Source organism: Gobio gobio (genome assembly GCF_949357685.1).
Source record: "Gobio gobio genome assembly, chromosome: 5".
Classification (NCBI taxonomy): domain Eukaryota; kingdom Metazoa; phylum Chordata; class Actinopteri; order Cypriniformes; family Gobionidae; genus Gobio; species Gobio gobio.
In genome coordinates, this window is record NC_137101.1 from 12,790,012 (window position 1) to 12,812,322 (window position 22,311).

Genomic DNA, 22,311 nt, shown 5'->3' on the forward strand with positions numbered 1-22,311 from the left:
TCATGTGGTTTTTGAGGGCTCAACGGTTGGGCAGCATCCTCTAATCCGCAGATTTATGAAGGGTGCCCGTTGCGCGTTGCCAGTCATTAGGAGAATGGTCCCTGAATGGGACCTCTCCATGGTGCTGGAAGCTCAATTCCCTTTTGAGCCTCTGGGGAATATTTCCCTAAAGTTGCTTTCTTTCAAGACAGCCTTGCTCTTGGCCTTGGCATCAGCCAAACGTGTCAGTGAGTTACATGATCTCTCGATTCACCCCTTGTGCATTAAATTCTCTCTGATGGAGATGAGTTTTTCCTTAAGCCTAATCCAGCCTTCATGCCGAAATGTTTCCCTGCGTTCACAGCGGAGGTGTTAGTACTGTTTGCTTTTCACCCTCCGCCCTTTTCCTCTGCGGAGGATCAAAGGTTGAATGCCCTGTGTGCGGTCCGTGCGTTACAGGCGTGTTCCGGAAGAGTGACCAAATCTTTGTTTCATGGGTTCCTCCCCACAAAGGGGATCCCCTGTCTAAGCAACGCCTTTCACGTTGGCTTGTGGACGCTATTGTTTTGGCTTACGAATCAAAGGGAGTGCAACCCCCAGGGGACATCAAAGCTCATTCCACGAGGGGCTTAGCCACCTCTTGGGTTCTGTTCAGGGGAGTATCACTGCAGGATATCTGCTCTGCTGCCAGTTGGGCTTCTCCCCATACGTTTGTCTGTTACTATTGGCTGGATGTCACCAGAACCTCTATAGCACATTCGGTTTTGGGGGTGGGGTCTTTATAACCCTGCCTTCTTTTGTGTGTGCCACACACACTTCATGCCCTGCTTGTACACCGCAGTTACATGTGTGTGTCGGTGTGGCGGGTTCATAATTATAAGACGGGTCAAGCACCGCTCCTTGGGGTGACCATCTTTTTATGGCTAAACAGGACCTCACTGTGAATGTATTGGGCAATCGGGAAGCTGTCCATGTCTCTCCCATAGGTGGATCTCAAACACGAGTTGATGAAAGAGAACAATAGGTTACTGTCGTAACCCCGGTTCTCTGAAACATCGAGGGGAGAGATCCACCATCTTTGCCCCGCTTGCCGCACGAGAAATGAATATACTTACTGATGTACAGTAGCGTATGCAGGCTATGCCCGCTGTTAAGGGGTGAGGCCTTACCGGGCATTGGCTGCGCGCTTCTGCCTGTCTTGTCAGACTTGGTGCAATAGGATGCTTCTGCTGAGGTCAGGTACGGATGCCCTTCCCATAGGTGGATCTCTCCACTCGATGTTTCAGAGAACTGGGGTTACGACAGTAACCTATTTTTCCGCCCCAGAGTGGAGGCACTCCACAACCACAACAAACGGGGATGAGTTCAGGGGCCACTTGCATGTATAAAATTAAATATAAATAAATCAAAGCAGAGTCCTGCACGGGTCCGATTTTGTAAATCCGCTCCCATCCGTACCCACAGTGCTTAAAACCGCATCCGACCCGTTTTCCGACAGCATCACTAATTCAAATCCACACCCGACCCGACCCGCTTAAAATAGAACTGACACCCGACCCGCAAAAGAAATAAAATCAGTTTAGCATATCACATTATAGACACACTTACAAAAATGTTTATTGCCAGCATACAGAAGTTATTATACGAACATTAACACAAGGACAACTTCAGCCGAAGCTGTCAAAAGGCTACATCATGAAGAACATGGTTATGTGTCCTTATCATCTCTACGAGGCACCTTCAGTTCTGTCCCCTTTTGAAAAATACTGTTCGATAGAACTGCTTGGTTTGTTACCACAGTTATCTGCGTGCTTCCTCAGCGATGAAGTTCCACATTTGCGGCTAACCAATACGATCTTTTCTTCAACTCCTCAGGATCCATCTCAACGACTGCAGGGCAGGCAGATCGCGCGGGCGTGGTTGTGATTCTCCTTGGAGGGCGCGCGCGTGGGCACAAATAAACGGATATGGATTTGAAATTATTTTATCAAGTTGAAATACAGGCAAGGCATATTTTTGTAGATGTGTTTGTGACTATGCATATATTTTTTAGGAACACATTTAAAAGTTTGCACGTGACTGTTTTAAACCCGTGTTTAGACTCGTGTTTCTCCCTTGTCCGACCCCACCCGTACCCGTATCCGACACAGTTAGGATGTTTTCCCTTTCACCCGTGCAGGACTCTGAATCAAAGTACTGTAAAACATTAGTTTTGGTTAAGAAAACCGCTAGTAGCCTACTACTAGTAAAGAATTAATACTGACAAGTCCAACAACATATTACATTCCGACTCTGATGGAATGGGTGGGCACTTGGAGTGGCCAATTACATTTGGGGGTGGAGGGGGGCACCCCTCTGGCCCCGCCCCTGGGAATGGCACAGCAAATGAGACACCGAGCGGGGCCCTCCGCACTACTGGCGGCAAGTTCACTGGAGGACACTGGTTCTACATGAAGATTATAAAATCTGGCAAACGTGTTAGGTGTGCGCCGGCGCCCAGGAGGAAGCAACACTCCTGGTAAGGTGAGCTCTCACCCCAAGGGGGCATGGCATCCACTATGCAGTGGGACAACTTCTGTTTAGGGGCAGCCTTTCCCCTCTGCTGGTCTCCATAGCAGACAAAGAGCTGGTATGAGGTCCTGAATCTCTGCGTTCGGTAGGCTCACTGAGGGAAAGGCATACTTGCACTGGCCCTGGGGCCAGCTGTGTGCCAGCATATCCATTGGTCAGGGAGTAAAACAACTGGCAGTGGGACGTGTCCGGAGAGGCAAACAGGTCTGCCTGTGCGGCTCTGATGTGTCTCTAGATCAGCTGGACCACCAGGGGATGGAGTCTCCATTCTCCTGGAAGCTCATGAGAGCTCGTCGGGTGCACAATTGAGGACACCCGGAATATAAATGGCATGAAGTGACCTCAGATGCTTCTGACTCCAGAGGAGGAGATGGCGGGCGAATTGCGACATGCGATGGGAGACCTCCTTGATGATTGAAGTACGCAGCTGTCATGAGCATGATTTTGGGAAACAAAAACACCTGCAGAGAAGAGCTGACAAACACTGACAACAACCCTGGCTTGAAGAGCACTGGGTGTTAATAATATGCTAAGAAAGAGAGACATAGCAAAGGACAATTTGTGAATAACAAAACATTGTTTTACAGAAATGTATTGCGTTTTGTGTACAAAAAACGTGTTGAAATAAAATGTTTCAGCTGTCCCAATTTCCCCCCAAAAATATTAAAAAAAAATCAAACATTTTCTTGCACATAGTCAGTCTGATCTTAACTCTTTAATAGAAAATATGGACATCAATTCAAAACAACAATTAAGCAAATCTAAAACAAATACATAAAACAAACAGAGTCTCTATATTAAAAAGCTCAGTTATACTGGAGGTTTCAGCTCAGAGGGCATGTCATGTTTATGTCCTGCAGGAGGAGTTTCTGACAGTCAGAAAGTGAACATGCTTTTCTGATAATTGCTCACAGCAGTGGTCTACATTTAAAAAGGAATTATATAGTTGAAGGTGCTGTGATATGTTAAAGACTGTTGTGGTGGCGGCTTAAAGGTAAAGAACCTATTTTTTTCCCCCTCAGATTTCTAAGGCTTCATGAAATGTATCAATCTAGTGAAATAGCAAAAGAAAAACATGATCTGCTAAAACATCTGGGGAAAAAAATAAAACATTTTGAAAGCAGTGCATTTTTTTTCTCAGAAATTGTAGCTGAATTAGAAGATTTCAATACAAAGTGCAACGTAAAACATTGCTGGAGTGCAAGCTAAGCATAGAGTATACAGAATCTTAAACACTTAAACTCTGCAGATCACTTAAAAACTTTGATTTGAGGCGGTGAGTGTGGTTTGAGTTATGCAGTTCCCCCCGGTTTTCCTGGATCTTCCTCCACATCGTCATAGTCTGTTAATAGAAAACAAGAGCAAATTCATGGATCAACATGCTTTAAACGGTATTATAACGAACACAATGTTTTCAGTCCATTTAAATTAGCTATTGTGATAACAGAACAAGAGAAATATAAAGCTATTATAAAGACTACATAACGTACCAAATGTGTCACTCATATATTCCCCGACATTCTTCACATCATCATACTCCTCCTGAACACCCTCTGATATAAATGTGTATTATTAATTACATGCAAAAAGTCTTTATACTTTACATGTTTCTACAAGATGAAAAATAAGGGGAAAAACCCTGTTCTAATGCAGAAGAGTAATTTGAAACCCACACCTGCTTTATCATTGGAAAACTGCCGTATGATGACGACATCATCATAATCTTCTGCTAAGTCACCTACAAAAAAAAAAAAAATATTATATATATATATATATATATATATATATATATACAGTATGTATATATATACACACTTCGGTACAGCAGGGGAGAGAAAACTAAATATAAAATAGCTTTTTATTTATTTTTTGGTTTACTGAATACATTGTGTCTGTCCTTAAATCTATTCAGTTACAACTAAAAGTTTCTTAAATATAATGCTGTAAACTATATAGGGAGCCCTTACTTGAGCATTACTATAATATTAAAGGTTAAAACAGAGGCCAAACTAGTAGCCTAAATTCAGTTGCTATTTATTTTTAGATATAATCAACACTCTAACACATTGTATGCAAACATGTAAACTACCATACGGCAGTTTTTGCATTAACTTTTAAATCTAATTCTAAAATTATGTTTTTACTCCAATTCGTTGTTGGAATATAATGACTGCCTACACAGTGGCTGTCATTTTCATGATTTATTTAAACATACATTAAATAATCAAGACATCACTAACAGGTTAAGTAGAATATATATGCTAATATAGTGCATATATTTAGCGAAAGCGTTCATTTCTCTAGTGACCTAACAAGCTGTGTGACTTCTGAGGTAAATGTAAAGCTACGTGACATTGTTTACAAGTTGTTTTATTGATGTCTTTCAGCCGTTGAAACAGTACTTTCAGATGTTGATTAATGTTTATTCTTTGGAAGACATGATCGCGTTCACTCGCGCGCCACCGCTTGAACTTACGCGCATATTTCGTGATAAAAAGGACAGAATACTTAATATGTTCGTGTTAGGACTCGTTTTGAAGTATGTTCCGCGCGCAAAACAAGCCTACTGTTAACTGTCAAAGATTGCATTCGGTACCGTTCGGTACACACGTGCACCATACCGGAAGCCCTGTACCGAAACGGTTCGGTGCGAATACGCGTACCGTTACACCCCTAATATATATATATATATATATATTAGGGCTGTCAAAAGATTAATCGCGATTAATCGCATCCAAAATAAAAGTTTGTGTTTACATAATATATGTGTGTGTACTCTGTTAATTATTATTTATATATAAATACACACACAAGCATGTATATATTTAAGAAAAAAATATTATTTTTATATATAAAACATTTATATTTATATACATTATAGATTATATAAATGTATATATATACATGCAAATATTTCTTAAATATATACATGAATGTGTGTTTATTTATATATAATATATATATTTTTTGTTTAAAAAACATGTTTAAATGTGTTTATTTATATATTATTTATATATATATATATTACACAAATACGCACATACCGATCAGACATAACTTTATGACCACTGACAGGTGAAGTGAATAACACTGATTATCTCTTCATCACGACACCTGTTAGTAGGTGGGATATATTAGGCAACAAGTGAACATTTTGTCCTCAAAGTTGATGTGCTAGAAGCAGGAAAAATGGGCAATCGTAAGGATTTGAGCGAGTTTGACAAGGGCCAAATTGTGATGGCTAGACGACTGGGTCAGAGCTTCTCCAAAACTGCAGCTTTTGTGGGGTGTTCCCGGTCTGCAGTGGTCAGTATCTATCAAAAGTGGTCCAAGAAAGGAACAGTGGTGAACCAGCGACAGGGTCATGGGCGGCCAAGACTCATTAATGCACATGGGGAGTGAAGGCTGGTCTGTTTGGTCCGATCAAATATGTTAATGTTTGTGTTAAAGTTAATGCTGGTTCTGATAGAAAGGTGTCAGAATATGCAGTGCATCACAGTTTGTTGCATATGGGGCTGCATAGCCGCAGACCAGTCAGGGTGCCCATGCTGACCCCTGTCCACTGCCGAAAGCGCCAACAGTGGTCATGTAAGCATCAAAACTGGACCACAGAGTAATGGAAGAAGGTTACCTGGTCTGATGAATCACGTTTTCTTTTACATCACGTGGATGGCCGTGTGCGTGGCTTACCTGAGGAACACATGGCACCAGGATGCACTATGGGAAGAAGGCAAGCCGGCGGGGGCAGTGTGATGCTTTGGGCAATGTTCTGCTGGGAAACCTTGGGTCCTGCCATCCATGTGGATGTTACTTTGACATGTACCACCTAACTAAGCATTGTTGCAGATCATGTACACCCATGGAAATGCTATTCCCAGGTGGCTGTGGCCTCATTCTGCAGGATAATGCGCTCTGCCACAAAGCAAAAATGGTTCAGGAATGGTTTGAGGAGCACAACAGCAAGTTTGAGGTGTTGACTTTGCCTCCAAATTCCCCAGATCTCAATCCAATCGAGCATCTGTGGGATGTGCTGAACAAAAAAGTCTGATCCATGGAGGCCCCACCTCACAATTTACAGGACTTAAAAGATCTACTGCTAACATCTTAGTGCCCGATACCACAGCACACCTTCAGAGGTCTAGTGGAGTCCATACCTCAAGGGGTCAGGGCTGTTTTGCCAGCAAAATGGGGACCAACTCAATATTAGTCATAATGTTATGCCTGACCGCATAATAATAATAACACACACACACACACACATATACATATTTTAAACATTAACATATGTTAAAACCTGTCGAAATAATTAAAATAAATAAACCTGTAGCATGATGTCTCCGTCCAGCATTGATTACATCATCATAATTCTCTGGTTTGATTTGTTGCATTTCTAAATAATTTAATAGGAAAGAGAGAATAAAAAGAAACTAATTCACAAGCCAAATAGGTAATTAAATTAAGTGAATTTCTGAGATCAATTAAAGTCACTGACCAGTTGGGCCTTCAATGGTGGTGACGTCATTATAGTTGTCAAGTGTGACTCCTACTGCAGATTTAGCAGTGAAAAAGAAAATACATACATACATATTATTAATATACAGTACATACATATTGCATATTATTATTAAACTCTGCTAAGATTACTTTTTTTCTTAATGTTTTTAATTTAACATATGTACATACTTTTCTGTATGTAGCAGGTAACATTATTATATTTCAGTCCTCTAACCTGAAAGAAGCTTATCAGCATCTTCATATCCAGAATGCTGTTCAGTCCTAACACTTCCTGTTAGGAAGGAGCGGAACTATCAGACACATGTTCACAAATCACAAATCCGCCAAAACCCCCATATGCTTTGGATCATATCGAAATGAGAAATTAGAAAGAGCTTTATTGCCAAGTGTGCTTGCACAGACAATGTTTTTTTTCTCTGTAAATTAAGCTTCCAGTGCACATACACACAACAACAAGATACATAATAATACAAATAATAATAAAAATATGAAAAGTACAGTATAAGACACAGATTAGGCATATTTACAGATATGAACATTTTACAGTTAACAGTATTAGGGATAATAAATAAAAGTGAACTAATAAGATATTTCACTAAACAGTGGGAGTATTGGACTAAGAGAGGCCTTGGGAGGCATTTAACTGTTCAGGAGGGAGAAGGCCTGTGGGAAGAAGCTCTTCCTATGCCTAGATTTTCTAGTGTCTATTGCTCTGAATTGCTGGCTAGTTATGGCCAGGGTGAGTGGAGTCTAGAAGAGTCAATTGTAGTCTTCTGATATCTGATTTGGTTGCTTAACAAAACCAGACAATTACTGAAATGCATAGAACAGACAGCTGAAAAAAATGGGTAAGCAGCTCCTGTGGTAGGTTGATTTTCCTCAGCTGGCGAAGCAAATTTCACACTAAATGTTACTACATTTCTGCCGAACTTGGAGCAATATGATACATTTGTCACTAGGTTGGACAAAACATTGGACTTGTGCTTTTGAAACATACCAAGCACCTACATCTCCACAGTTCACCCCCTCTTGGTCGATCTGATCACAACGCTGTTCTGCTTTTACCTCGATATAAGCAAAAATTAAAAACTGAGAAAGTGAAAACTAGGACTATCCTGGTATGGGACTTTGATTCCACTGAAAAACTAAAAGGATGTTTTGAAGCTACGGATTTGAATGTATTTTTTAAGGACTGTGGAAATTATGTAGACATGCTCAATGCTTCCATATCTGGGTATGTTGATTTTTGTGTAGACAATGCCATTCCTGTCAAACGTGTGAGGTGTTATCCTAACAACAAGCCTTGGGTCACAAAAGACCTAAAACATTGTCTAAATCAAACAAAAACAAAAAAGCTTTCTTAAGCGGTGATGAACATGGTGTCAAATTTTTACAGAAAGAATTGAGGCAAATAGCGATATAAACGTAAGGTCGAGGAAAGTTTTAAAATGGGTAATGCGCGGGTGGCCTGGCAGGGCCTAAAGGCTGCAGATACCTTATCTAGGATGCCTGTACATTTTTAAAGATTTAAGGAGTTAAGAGAAAGGCAATTTAATTTCCTGGCATGAACTTGTGATTGAATGTCTTAGACAATTTACAGTTTGTTTATGTAAAGTTTTAAAGAAAAGGGGAAAAGGGGGGAGAAAAGGTGAAATGGTTAGATGTTTTAAAAAAAAAGTGGTAAAGTGTTTTTTCTTTTGTTTTGTTTTTTTGAGGGGTGGAAGAATGTTAGGTATTTAAATGGGGATAATACTGACTAACACATATGGTAAGAGCCCAGATGACGTCACTCACCTGATAAGACTGCCGTGTGTGGAAGAGGCAGGGTCTCTCAGAATTAAAAGGAAAACGCTGCCTGTGTGTTCACACATGTATTTAAAGCTCTCGCCTCAGATCATGTTATCTCCCCTTTGTTTTGAACAATGATTTCTTTTTGTTTTGGGACTATCATCACCACCAGGTTTTAAATGAAAATAAAGATAAAATTGTATCCGCAAACACAAACTGTATCCAGGCTTGTGCTGGACCGAACGCGAGACATCTCTGCTGCACGTCGCCTGGCCAGAGTGAGGTTTGTCAAAAGTGGCCTCTCTCTGGGCAGTTGGTAGCTGACACACACACTTGTGCATCCACGTATTTTTAGGACTGACTCCCACATTATTTCGCATCACGTAGGGAAAGTTATTCTGGTGTTTTGATGGATAACTACGAACATAAAACCCCTAGATGGCTGTAGCAGTTAAATATATTTCATTCTTATACCAGAGGTAGTGCACATCATAATATCTCGCCATGTCTCGTTTTTCCTTATGACTCTGCAATGTAATACACTCTGAACAGCTGTAAGCCCGGCAGATGTAACACGCTGTCCTGGATAGATTAGTTTAGCCAGGCAAAACAGCTAGAAAAGTCCTTGTTTTTCTAAGTGAGGATAAGGTTTTCATCTGTTTTGTTGATGAGGGAGTGTAGATTTGCCAGGTGAATACTTGGCAGAGGAGTTTTAAAGCTGAGCTGTCTGAACATTACCCTTGTTTGTGTCTTTTGGAGCATACTATAGAACTGTTGCTCCTCCAACTAAAATGTATAAAAAGATTGGTGGGTATGCATTGTCTAATGTCCAGTAGTTCGTCCCTAGTAAAATGTATAGGTAAAAGTTGATTGAAGATAGGACAATCAATCAATAAAAACAGAAACACTGAGGAGCTCCAAACCAAGGCAGCCATCAGCAGCGCCATCTTTCAGTTCAGCTCATACTAATTTAAGGAAATCCATAGCTCAAACGCAAAATAGCAAAAAAAAAAGGTCCCACAACTGAATCTGTGATGTACTCCACTCACCCCTTGAATTAGTCTGTTGAGCATGACAAATCGATTTTAACTGAATAAATCAGAAATGGTGGTGATTGACAGCTGTGAGCACCTATCAGTGAGGAGTGTCTCCTATTTAGGAACTGGTTGGCTGGTTGTCAACAGTAGCTGCAGGTATGTGCCGTTAGCAGGTAGCATTTTGCTTGGTTTACGTGTTAGTTGCTGTGCGGTGGTATTAATTAATCATTGTTGCATCCTAGCCAGTCTTTTCATCTCCTTTTCCTTCAGCTTGCCCCGTTAGTGGATTCTAAGACTGCTCACCTCTCAGGTATGTAAGTTAACTGTTCTGTGGAAAGCAGATTGCTTCGCCTCGCTTGGGGATTGGCTGATGTTTTGCGTGTGCAGTTCCTTGTATCCTAGCTAAACGGTGTTTTTATATGAATGCTGTGTACCCGTGCCTGTGAAGGGATAATAGAGCACATAGTTCTTTCCCGGTGAGTGTCGTGCATGTAACTATGAGCTGGACATTTCCAGCAAGTGATGCATACGTTTTTAGTAATTGTTTTGTTTATTTGGTTCAGGATTCTCCCTCTCGTCTGTGTGACTGTAATTTTCTCTGCTGTCTCCATAGTTACAGCCCTGTCGTTTCTCTGCGCCCATACAGAGTGAACGTCGTTATCTTTCAACAAATCGAGGGGATTGTTGCTGTCTGGTTTTATTGAGTTATAATTTATATTTATTTGGGGGTTGACGCTCACTGATCTCTGGAACGTGTTTGCTCCATGCGAGCCTGTCTCCCCTGTCCTTTGAATTGAGTTGATGTGTCTTCTTTATTTCTATTGTTTGAAATATTTTATTGTGATTTTGATTTCGTGTTGGTATTATTATTATTAGTATTATTATTATTTGATGTTCTGTGCCACCATCAAATTGTGGTTTAATTGATTTGTTTTGAAGTTTGTTTTATTTATCTTTGATTTTTCATTTCAGGAGCTGGGGTCCCACGGTGAAAGGTCTCCTCTGGTGGTGGTGCTCCTCCAATGTGTGCCGTGTGACACTTTTTGAAGTGTTGTGTGATCTGAGTGCACGGTGGTGTGTGTGTGTGAAACGTGTGCTTTTGGATAACTAGCTTGGTGATCACTCCCCCTGTGGTGAGCCTCAGCTCTGTGAGCGTGTGGGTCTCTCTCTCTTTTTATTTTCATTTGGAATCTGTTGTCAGTTGTGCACCTCAACATCCTTCAGAGGTTGCTTGTATCATTGATACTATTTTAATGCTATTGTCCTTTTTCACTTAACTTTGTACTAATACAATTTTGTATTTTTATGATACCCACGTTTCTGCCTACCTAATTAAGAGAATCGAACCTGGGTGACCTAATAACAATTTGTTAGGTGTCATTCATATTTCCCTGGGTGAAATTCCCAGGGTGGCGTAGTCAAAATTCCTTTGTGTCTGAAATCTGTACCGCTCCGTCACACAAGCATTATGACATTTACTCACCACTCTGAGTGAAAACACTGTGTTTTTTACTGCCTCTCTGATGAATCTCCTCATAAACGGCCTCAGTCGTGGTCCTGTGTCTCCTCTTAGAGATAACTGTGAGTGTAGACAGACGCTGTCAGTTCACAACACATGACTGATCACACACTGAATAAGACACAATATGAGAGTCTCTGAATCTCTCCTACCTCTCCTCATCCCTCTGTTCTGCTGAATCAGTATAAGCAGTGGCACTAAGAGCAGTAAGAGCACAACTCCCAGTACAATCACAAGCACGGAGAGAGACGCTGCTGGAGGAGTTTGTTGAGGAGAGACTGATGTTGAGCTTGAGGGCACTTTCTGAGAAACTGGAGGAGAAGCTGATGTTGTTGTGGTAGGAGCAGGAGTGGTGGACACTGACAAATCTGGAAAGACAGACCCAGACACATTCAAAACCATGCAGATACACAAAAAGCATTAGCATTAAAATGGTGTAAAAATGACTAATATTGGTCAGTGTGTTGCTGTGACCTGCACAGGTGAGTCCAGCGTGCTCTTTGTGGGAGCAGTCAGTGTGGTTCTTCAGGGAGAGAGGACAGTCCCACAGGTGAATCTCATTCCCTCTGCACTCGACTCGGTTCAGCCACACAACACCTTCACCAGCACCAAAGGCTGAATTCCCATCAGCCCTCAGTGCTGCTCCACAACCCAGCTGCCTGCAGACCACCTGAGCATCGCTGATGTCCCACTGATCATCACAGACTGAGCCCCATACAGCGTTATGATACACCTCCAGCCTCCCAGAGCACCGGCCCTCCCCTCCACTCAGTCTGAGAGGAACATGCTCTAAATAAACACATATATAGACAATACATTATTAACACATCAGGCCAACAGAGTTCTGTCAGAACAGTGATACCTACAGTGTGGTGTGAGATTAAAACACCACAAATGGCACACTTCATGTGCACTTTCGGTCTTGTGGACTTAAAATGGCTGCCGTGTGTGATGTCCATTAAATCCACGAGACCGTAGATTATCCCATTTGTCATTTTACATTTCAGAAGTGTGCTCGCGAGCACCCCCTTTGGGGTCGATATGCGCCTTCGATGAGCACTTTTGCTGAGCCCGCACTGCTGCAAGTGCCGCAGCAAAGTTCTTCCCGACAGTCAAAGCGGCATTACGACACGAAAGTGCAGACTTGTATGGAGATCGCGAGTGTTTAGGGTGCCATTTAGGACAGGGCCTTGGTTCCCCAGAACAAAATCACATACATACATCACCAGAGGTGGAAAGTAACGAATTACATTTACTCGCGTTACTGTAATTGAGTAGTTTTTCTGTGTACTTCTACTTTTTTAAGTAGTTTTAAAAATCTGTAATTTTACTTTTACTTAAGTATGTTTTGTTTTAAGTATTGTACTTCGCTACATTTTAAACCACATCTGTTACTGAGTAAATAAATAAATAATACGAAAGTGGGGAAAAAGCGATCCAGAAATGACTGCATTGAATTTAAGGGCGGGAGAACGCGCAAAAATCACAAAAAGATGGAGCCGGACAAGACATGTCAGTGAATGCCAGCTGAAAGCGAAACGCCGTTGTGAACCAGTTAGTATGAGAATACTTTGGATATAGGAACAAATAACGTGGTGTTGTCCTGGAGGATAGGCTATCAAAGTTTTAAAAAAAAGTTGATGCAAATGAGGAAACGCATAGAACATGTTAGGGAACATCCCTCTGTGCAGATAAAGGTTTCACGAGTTTGCACTTACATATAATTTATAGAGAGTAATTCAATGCGTATTTGGCGTGCTGTTCGGGAGGGAGGGCTTCGAGCTCGGAATTAGGCCCGAACCCAGAGTACCCCCCGTATATGTAAGTGGTTTTAGAGTTAAAAGGTGTGGCGAAGGGGTGGTGGAAGGGTTGCTGAGAACTGTCAACAAACGGAGGTAGGACTACTGCGTGTATATATACACCTCTATTGTTGATTAGCTGAGTGCTCTCCACCTGTGTCAATCATCTGAACGTGCTTAAAACATCATTGTTGATTTGCTGAGTGCTCTCCACCTGTGTCAATTATCTGAACGTGCTTCTCCCGAACTTTGTTACTAAAACATCATCCCCCGGTTTCACAGACAATGCTTAAGCTAATCCTAGACTAAAATGCACGTTTGAGCTGTTTTAACTGAAAGAATCTTGCACTGACAAATCTTAAAATATGTCAGTGGCATTGTTCCCTTACGAGAGTACTCTCGTATTGCGTTTTGCTAAAACGCTATGGGGGAATTCCTTTCCTCGAGATATTGAAGCAAATTTTTATCCAAAAATACCTTTTATACGCAGTGCAGCTGCACAACTCTCAGCAGGAAGCAGCTGCGTGCTGATTGGCTGTGCCGCTGCAACTGCAGCAACCTATAGCGAGACCGTGGGGCGGGACGGACCAATCAGGTCCTTCCAAACTCCCGCCACAAGGGGCAACATAATTTGCATAGCCTAGGGTATATAAGACCCACTCTCGCAAGGTTAGTCAGATTAATTCTTCTTCAGCGACTTGCAATCGTTGAGCTCCGGATCGAAGCCTGCCGTCGACACGCATCCAGCGGAACACGCAGCCTGAGGACGTCGGATTCTCCGCCTTCAGCCTGCCTTCCAGCTGCGCCATCCGGCACCATATCCTTTATACCTTCTGTTTTTCAGAAACATTCAAAAAGAGCCGAGACGTTGATACAAATGTCTCGTTCCTGCGCCTCGTGCAGAGGTTTCATCGCAGACGAGGATCGGCACATCATCTGCGTGTCATGTCTCGGACGAGACCACACGCAGGCTGCACTCAACCAGGGCGGCTGCCCTGAGTGCGACGAGCTGGCGCTGCAGACCCTTCGGGCTCGGCTCGCCAGCTTCGACTCGGATCCCGTCCCGTGCTCCCAGCCTCTAGAGCCACGGAAGAAAAAACGTCGCGACCAGAGGCCACCGGAGCGCTCTGACGAGCACACGCCGGGCATGTCCCCGCGTGCCTCGCCATCGCCCGTGTTGTTCGTCGACGAGCAGCACAGCTCCCCTCGCATGGCGGCTGCTGCTGTTTCGTTCGGCGGACCGGAGGAGGAAGAGGATGACAGCCTTTCCCTTGCTGCATCCGGGAGCGGGTGGTCGGACGCCGCCTCGGAGCACGTCACTTCGTCGCGGACGGCTAGCGGCGTCATAACCTCAGTCGACGCTGAGCTTATGCGCTTGCTCACCAAGGCCGTGGACGACCTCGGCATTGACTGGTCTCAGCCCGAGGAGCCCACGAGAAGCCGACTGGATGAGTGGTATTTCGAGAACCGCCGTCAACCGACCGCTCAAAGACCCGCTCCCTTCTTTCCAGAAGTCCACGAGGAGCTAACAAAATCGTGGAAGGCGCCATTTTCATCTTGCGCCAGATCCTCTTTTTCTCCAGCGCTCTCGGTAGTCGATGGCGCTCAGAAAAAAGGATATCAAGCCTTTCCTCCCCTCGAGGAGGCTGTCGCTGCACACCTTTGCCCGCCCTCCGCCAGAGGATGGCAGTCAAAGACCGTGCACCCTTCCAAGGCCTGCCGCACTACGTCCAGCCTCGCCGGTCGAGCATTCGCCTCCGCCGGCCAGGCGGCTTCAGCGCTACACTCCATGGCGGTTCTTCAAGTCTTCCAGGCCAAACTCCTCCGTTCCCTGGACGAGTCTGTTCCTGATAACGAGGCTCTGAAGGATCTACGCGGCGCCACTGACTTGGCCCTGCGCGCCACCAAGGCCAATGCTCAGGCGATCGGCAGATGCATGGCCAGCCTGACGGTGTTGGAGCGCCATTTATGGCTTAACTTAACGGAGATGAAGGACACGGACAAGACCGCTTTCCTGGACGCGCCCATTTCGCCTTCAGGATTGTTTGGTTCCGCCGTGGTTGGGTTCACGGAGCGCTTCACTGAGGCACAGAAAGCTTCGCAGGCAATGCGACATTTCCTGCCCAAGCGTTCCAGCTCCTCCGCTAGCCGTCAAGCTAAAGCTGGACCAGCCCAGCCCACCAAGGCGCCGCCTTCAGCTCGCCAGCCTCACGCGGCTTCCAAGCCCGGTCAGCGTTCCCGCTCTACGAGCCGCAGCAGACCGCCGGAGCGTCGAGGTCCACGACCCAGCAATGTGTCGAAACCTGAGCCTCCGAAGCCGTCCTAGCCAGAGGTATGAAGAGAAGGCGGATAGTGCCCGCTTCGGCCGGTGCACCGCCTCGCTCTCTTCCAAAACGTTCCCCAGCTCCCTTCAAGGCGGCTGGGAACGCCACATTCACAGCCAACGAGCCCGCAAGCAAGCGCGCTCGCCTGTACACAAACGCCGTTTTCACGGCGACCCATATGAGTCACAAAAAGAGCTTTTTCTCTGTAGGCAGTGTGCCAGCATTAAAGCATGTACCCCTACACTCAAGCACTCCCCCATGTTCCCCAGCCCCCTGCACTCAGGTGGCTGGAAACATTATTCTCACAGTCAACGAGCCCGCACTCAAGCGCGCTCGCCTGTACACAAGCACCAATCCTCTATGTCCCCCGGCCCCCTGCACTCAGGCGGCGGGAAACAATTCCCTCATAAGCGCCAGCTTAGCGCAAGGTTATCGGGCCACCGAGTACCTGTTACTCAGCGACTCGCCCCACAGATTAATTCAGCCCCTGGCTTCGAAGGCCGAGGCCTGGCGGGCCATTCCCGGCATTTCGAAATGGGTGTTGAACATAATAGAACGAGGTTACTCGCTACAGTTTGCTCGCAGACCACCGCGCTTTCGCGCCGTGGAAGAGACAACGGTGAGAAGCGACAAAAGTCACGTGCTTCGAACCGAGATATCAAAACTGTTAATAAAGGGAGCGGTAGAAGCCGTACACCCCTCACAGAGCGAGTCAGGCTTTTACAGCCGTTACTTCCTTGTACCAAAAAAGGACGGTGGTCTAAGACCCATCCTAGACCTCAGACATTTGAACAAAGCCCTTATGAAGCGCCCGTTCAGAATGTTGAGAATGAAACAAATCCTCGCGCACATTCGCCCGGGAGATTGGTTTTTCACTGTGGATCTAGAGGATGCCTATTTTCACATACAAATAGCCCCCCATCACAGGCCATTCTTGAGATTCGCCTTCGAGGGGAAAGCATACCAATACAAGGTGCTACCTTTTGGTCTATCTCTAGCCCCTCGCACGTTTACAAAGTGCATGGAAGCGGCGCTAACCCCGCTGAGGCTTCGGGGAATGAGAATTCTCAACTATCTCGACGACTGGCTTATAATAGCTCAGTCAGAGATACAGTTATTAAACCACAGATCTTGGCTTCTCAACCATTTACAATGCTTGGGACTCAGAATCAACGTGGCAAAGCGTTTATTGTCTCCCACACAGAAAGTTTCGTTTCTGGGAACAGTATTGGACTCACTGCAGATGAGCGCGCGGCTGACGTCACAGCGCGCGCTCTCTGTTCGGAACCGAGCGGTTTCCCTCAGGTCCGGTGCACACATTCCTCTCAAACACTTTCAGAGGATGTTGGGTTTCATGGCCTCGGCGGCGCCAGTTCTCAGACTGGGTCTGTTGCACATGCGCCCCCTACAGCACTGGCTGAATCGCCGCGTTCCAGCTCACGCATGGCTTTCGGGCCGATTGCAAATCAAGGTAGACCACAGCTGTGTGTTAGCTCTGGCTCCTTGGAAAAATCCCGTCTGGTACAAGACGGGTGTGAGTTTGGGCACTGTTACGAAGTGGAAAGTTATCTCGACAGATGCATCCAACCTAGGTTGGGGAGCCCTTCACGAGGGCAGGCCGATCTCCGGTCTCTGGTCAGACTCGGAGAAGAGCCTTCATATAAACTGTCTAGAGATGAAAGCGGTCACGATATCGCTAAGAGCTTTCCTTCCGTACATAAAATACCACCATGTCCTGATCCGAACGGACAGCAGGTCGGTGGTAGCCTATATAAATCGCCAAGGCGGTCTGAGATCTATCGATCTGCACTCAATGGCGGAAGAAGCCCTAATATGGGCAGAGCACAATCTGAGCTCGCTAAGAGCGACTCACGTGCCAGGCATTCTGAATTTGGGTCCGGACATGCTGTCCAGGGGCAAAGTGTCCCCGGCAGAGTGGTCTCTTCACCCAAATATAATTCAGATAATTTGGGGCAAGTTTGGAGAGGCAAAAGTGGATCTTTTCGCCTCACAAGACAATGCTCAATGCCGAATATATTTCTCCAAGCACGAGGATGCGTTGGCCCACGAATGGCCCAACCTTCCCCTTTATGCGTTTCCCCCAATCTCAATGTTACCTCAGGTCATAGAGAGGATCAGGGAGAGCAAATGCGCTGTGCTTTTAATAGCCCCGCTTTGGAGAAATCAACCTTGGTTCTCACTGCTGAGTCAGATGTCAGATACAGCTCCGTGGCCAATCCCGCTGAGGAGAGACCTCCTCATGCAGGCGGAACGGCAGGTTCTGGCATCCCCGTCCCGATCTATGGGCGCTTCATGTTTGGCCCATCAACGGGTACATGAGAACCTTTCTGAAAGCATAATGAATACTATTACTGAAGCTAGAGCCCCCACAACTAGGCGGCTCTATTCAGGCAAATGGTCAGTCTTTTCAGACTGGTGTAAAGCGCGAAGTCTGACCCCACATGATTGTGCAGTGTCAGAGGTGCTTACATTTACAGCTTCTGGACGCGGGTCGCTCCCCCTCCACGCTCAAAGTTTATGTGGCTGCTATAGCAGCGTATCACATTCAAGTGAACGGACTGTCACTAGGGAAGAGCGATCTCATTGTTCGCTTCCTTAAAGGGGCTAGAAGGCTTCACCCACCTCGCCCCCCTTCAGTCCCTATATGGGACCTGTCCACGGTCCTGGATGCCATGAAGAGCTCTGCATTTGAGCCTCTGCATTCTGTGAGCTTAAAGCTCCTGTCACTTAAGACCGCTTTTCTGCTAGCGATTGCATCAGTTAAGCGAGTGGGTGATCTGCACGCGCTCTCTGTGAGCGCCTCGTGTCTGGAATTTGGGCCAAACGACTCCAAAGTCGTCCTCAAACCAAGACATGGATATGTACCTAAAGTGCTTTCAACTCCGTTCAGAGCACAGGTCATTTCACTTTCGGCACTTTCATCACAGTCAGATGAAATAGATGCTAATTTGCTCTGTCCTGTCAGAGCGCTGAGAATATACATAGAGCGTTCCGCTGCTTACAGGCAAACTGAACAGCTCTTTGTATGCTTTGGCGGACGCACCCGAGGGTGCGCGGTTACAAAGCAGACCCTGTCACGGTGGATAGTGGATGCTATCTCACTGGCCTATGAGTCTAAAGATCTCAGTTGCCCCTTAGGCATTAAAGCCCATTCTACTAGAGGCATGGCCTCTTCGTGGGCTTGGTCTACTGGCATTTCTCTGAATGATATCTGTGCGGCGGCAGGCTGGGCCTCCCCGTCCACTTTTATCAGATTCTATAATTTAGATGTTCCGGCTTTACAAGCTGGGCTTCTTGCTGTATGAACAGATTTAACCCCTTATGGCTCGATAAGTCCGGCCTGGGTTGAATATTGTTAAGTTATAAGCATATTCCTTATATGGCCCGAAGTATCTGGCCACTCATTATTCCTGACCCGATTATGTCCGGTCTATACTTTATTGCACGAATATCGTGTTCATTCTCATGAGGGCCCGACTCAAGGTCTGGCCCATTCTGAATTATTGATATCATACTACGGGCCCACCTAGGTTGGCCTGGGTTTGGTGTCGTCGGCTTTAGAGCCGTTAAGCAAGCACGGCGTTTTACATTGGTCCCCCATAGCGTTTTAGCAAAACGCAATACGAGAGTACTCTCGTAAGGGAACGTTTCGGTTACTAACGTAACCTCGGTTCCCTAAGATGAGGGAACGAGTATTGCGTTTTGCTTGCCGTGCTTGCTCACTTGCTCAGGAGTCGCTTCAGTCGATTAACCTGACTAACCTTGCGAGAGTGGGTCTTATATACCCTAGGCTATGCAAATTATGTTGCCCCTTGTGGCGGGAGTTTGGAAGGACCTGATTGGTCCGTCCCGCCCCACGGTCTCGCTATAGGTTGCTGCAGTTGCAGCGGCACAGCCAATCAGCACGCAGCTGCTTCCTGCTGAGAGTTGTGCAGCTGCACTGCGTATAAAAGGTATTTTTGGATAAAAATTTGCTTCAATATCTCGAGGAAAGGAATTCCCCCATAGCGTTTTAGCAAAACGCAATACTCGTTCCCTCATCTTAGGGAACCGAGGTTACGTTAGTAACCGAAACGTTTTATCTCAAGATGCACACCAGTAATGTTTTTTTCTTGGGCACGTTTATAAAAGTTACTTAAATGTCCTAATTGAACTAAGGCCTAATCCTGGCTTAGTCTAAGCCCTGTCTGTGAAACCGGGCCAATATGTTTTCAACTTAAGGCCGAGTGATTTCTGTGATGCAGAGGGAATCCCGGAATCCAGTCACGACAATTAATTTACAGTATAACGCAGATATCACGTAAAACAAGCAAACTGATGGATGAATGAATACATCGACGGTAGAGCTGTACAATAAATCAAATCGTGACATGGTCTGTGAATATTAAAGCAAAACACTACTATATAAATAAATGATCTGCTTGTTCTGTCTCTGTGATGAGCAGCGCCATTTCGTCTATACATACTCAAGTACGCGATGCTTGTGGTGTTTTAACGTCTCACAAACCACATTTGGACATGAACACATGAACATTTTAAAAACCAGTCAAATACACTCTGAAACAGGTTTTCACAGAAGCACCTCTTCACAAAAACCCATCAAAATAAACGTTTTTGAAAATCTCTGTTTTGCTGACCTTGGCCAAAAACATAAAAGGATAAAAGTTTGTTACATTTTATTCAATTACCACCGTTTTGTTCATATATTTGTATAAAAATCATGAAAAGAAAAAATTCATATGATTCTTAAACATTTTAATAAGTTAATGATAAAAATAAGTTGTTAATCTAATTCATAACCATTTATTGAATTTGGTTGATTAGACATGTTTTATTGAAATTTTAATAAACAAAACAAATGGTTGGTCATAATAAAGCATTTGTTCAACCAAAAAACATTTTTTCATTCATTTAATGCCAATTTAACTGGTGATAATAATAACCATAATTTAATAATACAGTTTATTTATTAAATAATTGTTTAATACCTTGATGCTGTGAAACTCTGATGTCTTCATATCGTGAAAATCTCATTCTACCACAACCCTACACAGGAGATTCCCCACCCCTGCTGTTAAAAAAGTAACTCAGTAACTTTTACTCTGAGTACATTTTAAATGAACTTTTTACTTTTACTTGAGTACATTTTTAGACCGGTACTTTTAATTGTACTTAAGTAAAATTTCATTGAAGTAATAGTACTTTTATTTGAGTAGAATATTTTGTTACTCTTTCCACCTCTGTACATCACATATGGCTGTTATGATTTTTTATGTTCTCATGTATCAAATTAACTTACCTGAACATTGCCTGTGATGTGGAGATGTGGAGCATGACAAATAGCTTCTAGGGGACTCAGGACTCTCCTGTTCTGTAATCACAAGTTAATTCAACATTATTTCTACATTTTGTTTATATAATCAATAATGTTAACAAATTACTGCTGTATTTTTAGAGATGGAAACTGCAACAGTCTTACCTGAGCAGGTGATTTTGGCCACTTCCTCCTTATTACATTCATTCTGTCCCCAGGGTGAAGATGGACACTGCCATATATTTGAATCATGTGGTCGACATTTCACTTTATCCAGCCAGTTACGAGCCGATTCTGGTCTTGGTATAGAATCGAAAAAAGCACCAAATCTTCCACAGTTCAGCTCTTGACAGATCAAACTCACTGTGTCTGGTTCCATCTGGTTCCAGCACACATTCCCCCAGGATCCATTGTAGAAAACCTCCACATTCCCTTCACAGCCCTCAGTTAACCTGATCTCTTTAAACTCTAGATGAAAACATGAGCCCAACCTCAGCTTTCATCCAACCCCATTTATTTCAACCACCAACATATAACATAACATATATACAGGGGTTGGACAATGAAACTGAAACACTGGTCAATATAGTTTTGAAAGTTTCACGCCCATATATGCACGGTCTGGTGACCAATATTCACTGGTTTTACATTCATCATTAAGAGGAGAATGTGAAGGTTGAAATAGCAGAGCAATGGAACAGCTGTACATAAAACATTGCAATCCACAAAACAGAATGGGAGACATATTAGTGCTCAAAAGAGGACAAACTGTTGGCTCATTTGTGATTAGAATAACAAATCTTTGTGGTGTACAGAGAGCTATGGTATCCAGGGTAATGTTGGCATACCACCACATAGGACGAACCATATCCAACAAGAGTAACTTTCGACGCAAGAGGAAGCTGTCTGAAAGGTATGTGCAGGTACTAACTTGGATTGTCTCCAAAATACAATGCGCACCTAAATGACACCTCACTTATGCCAAAGTTTCATTGATGCCGACAGTGCAAATATTTGGCTGTGGACAATGTGAAACATGTATTGTTCTCTGTTGAGTCCACCTTCACTGTCTTTCCCACATCCGTGGATGTGGATAAGCCTTAAAGAGGCTTAAAATCTGAATTGCTGCGTAAAATTAAAAGATTGATTGAAAAATCAAGATTGAATGGGCTTGATGGGCATATCATTGCCAAGGACTACCAAACCATTCTGGAGTACCATGTGCACTTATTGGTTCAAACATCATACCCTAAAGGGGGTGCCATGTATCAACATGGAAATGCACCAATACATACAGCAAGATTTGTGACAGAATGGTTTGAAGAAAATTAAAGTGAAGCTTGCACAATCACCAAATCGAAATATGTTTGAGCCACTTTGGGGTATTTTGGGGGAGCAAGTCAGAAAATGTTTTCCTCCACCAGTATCACATAGTGCCTGGCCA

The 22,311-nt window shown here is 44.1% G+C and overlaps 1 protein-coding gene across 1 annotated transcript in view; it reads right to left on the minus strand.

Moving 5' to 3' along the window:
- Positions 1-3,247: 3,247 nt before the first annotated feature.
- The window catches only part of LOC307126084 (scavenger receptor cysteine-rich type 1 protein M130-like), a gene marked incomplete at its 5' end in the record, with an annotated part of 51,133 nt that continues 32,069 nt past the window's right edge, over positions 3,248-22,311 (minus strand). The window contains 11 exons of the mRNA XM_079816459.1: positions 3,248-3,892; positions 4,041-4,103; positions 4,226-4,288; positions 6,872-6,940; positions 7,043-7,096; positions 7,280-7,336; positions 11,374-11,469; positions 11,562-11,777; positions 11,884-12,198; positions 20,853-20,924; positions 21,033-21,335. Of these exons, the coding sequence (XP_079672585.1) occupies positions 3,843-3,892; positions 4,041-4,103; positions 4,226-4,288; positions 6,872-6,940; positions 7,043-7,096; positions 7,280-7,336; positions 11,374-11,469; positions 11,562-11,777; positions 11,884-12,198; positions 20,853-20,924; positions 21,033-21,335 (1,358 nt within the window). The 3' untranslated portion in view covers positions 3,248-3,842. The remainder of the gene's footprint in view (positions 3,893-4,040; positions 4,104-4,225; positions 4,289-6,871; positions 6,941-7,042; positions 7,097-7,279; positions 7,337-11,373; positions 11,470-11,561; positions 11,778-11,883; positions 12,199-20,852; positions 20,925-21,032; positions 21,336-22,311) is intronic.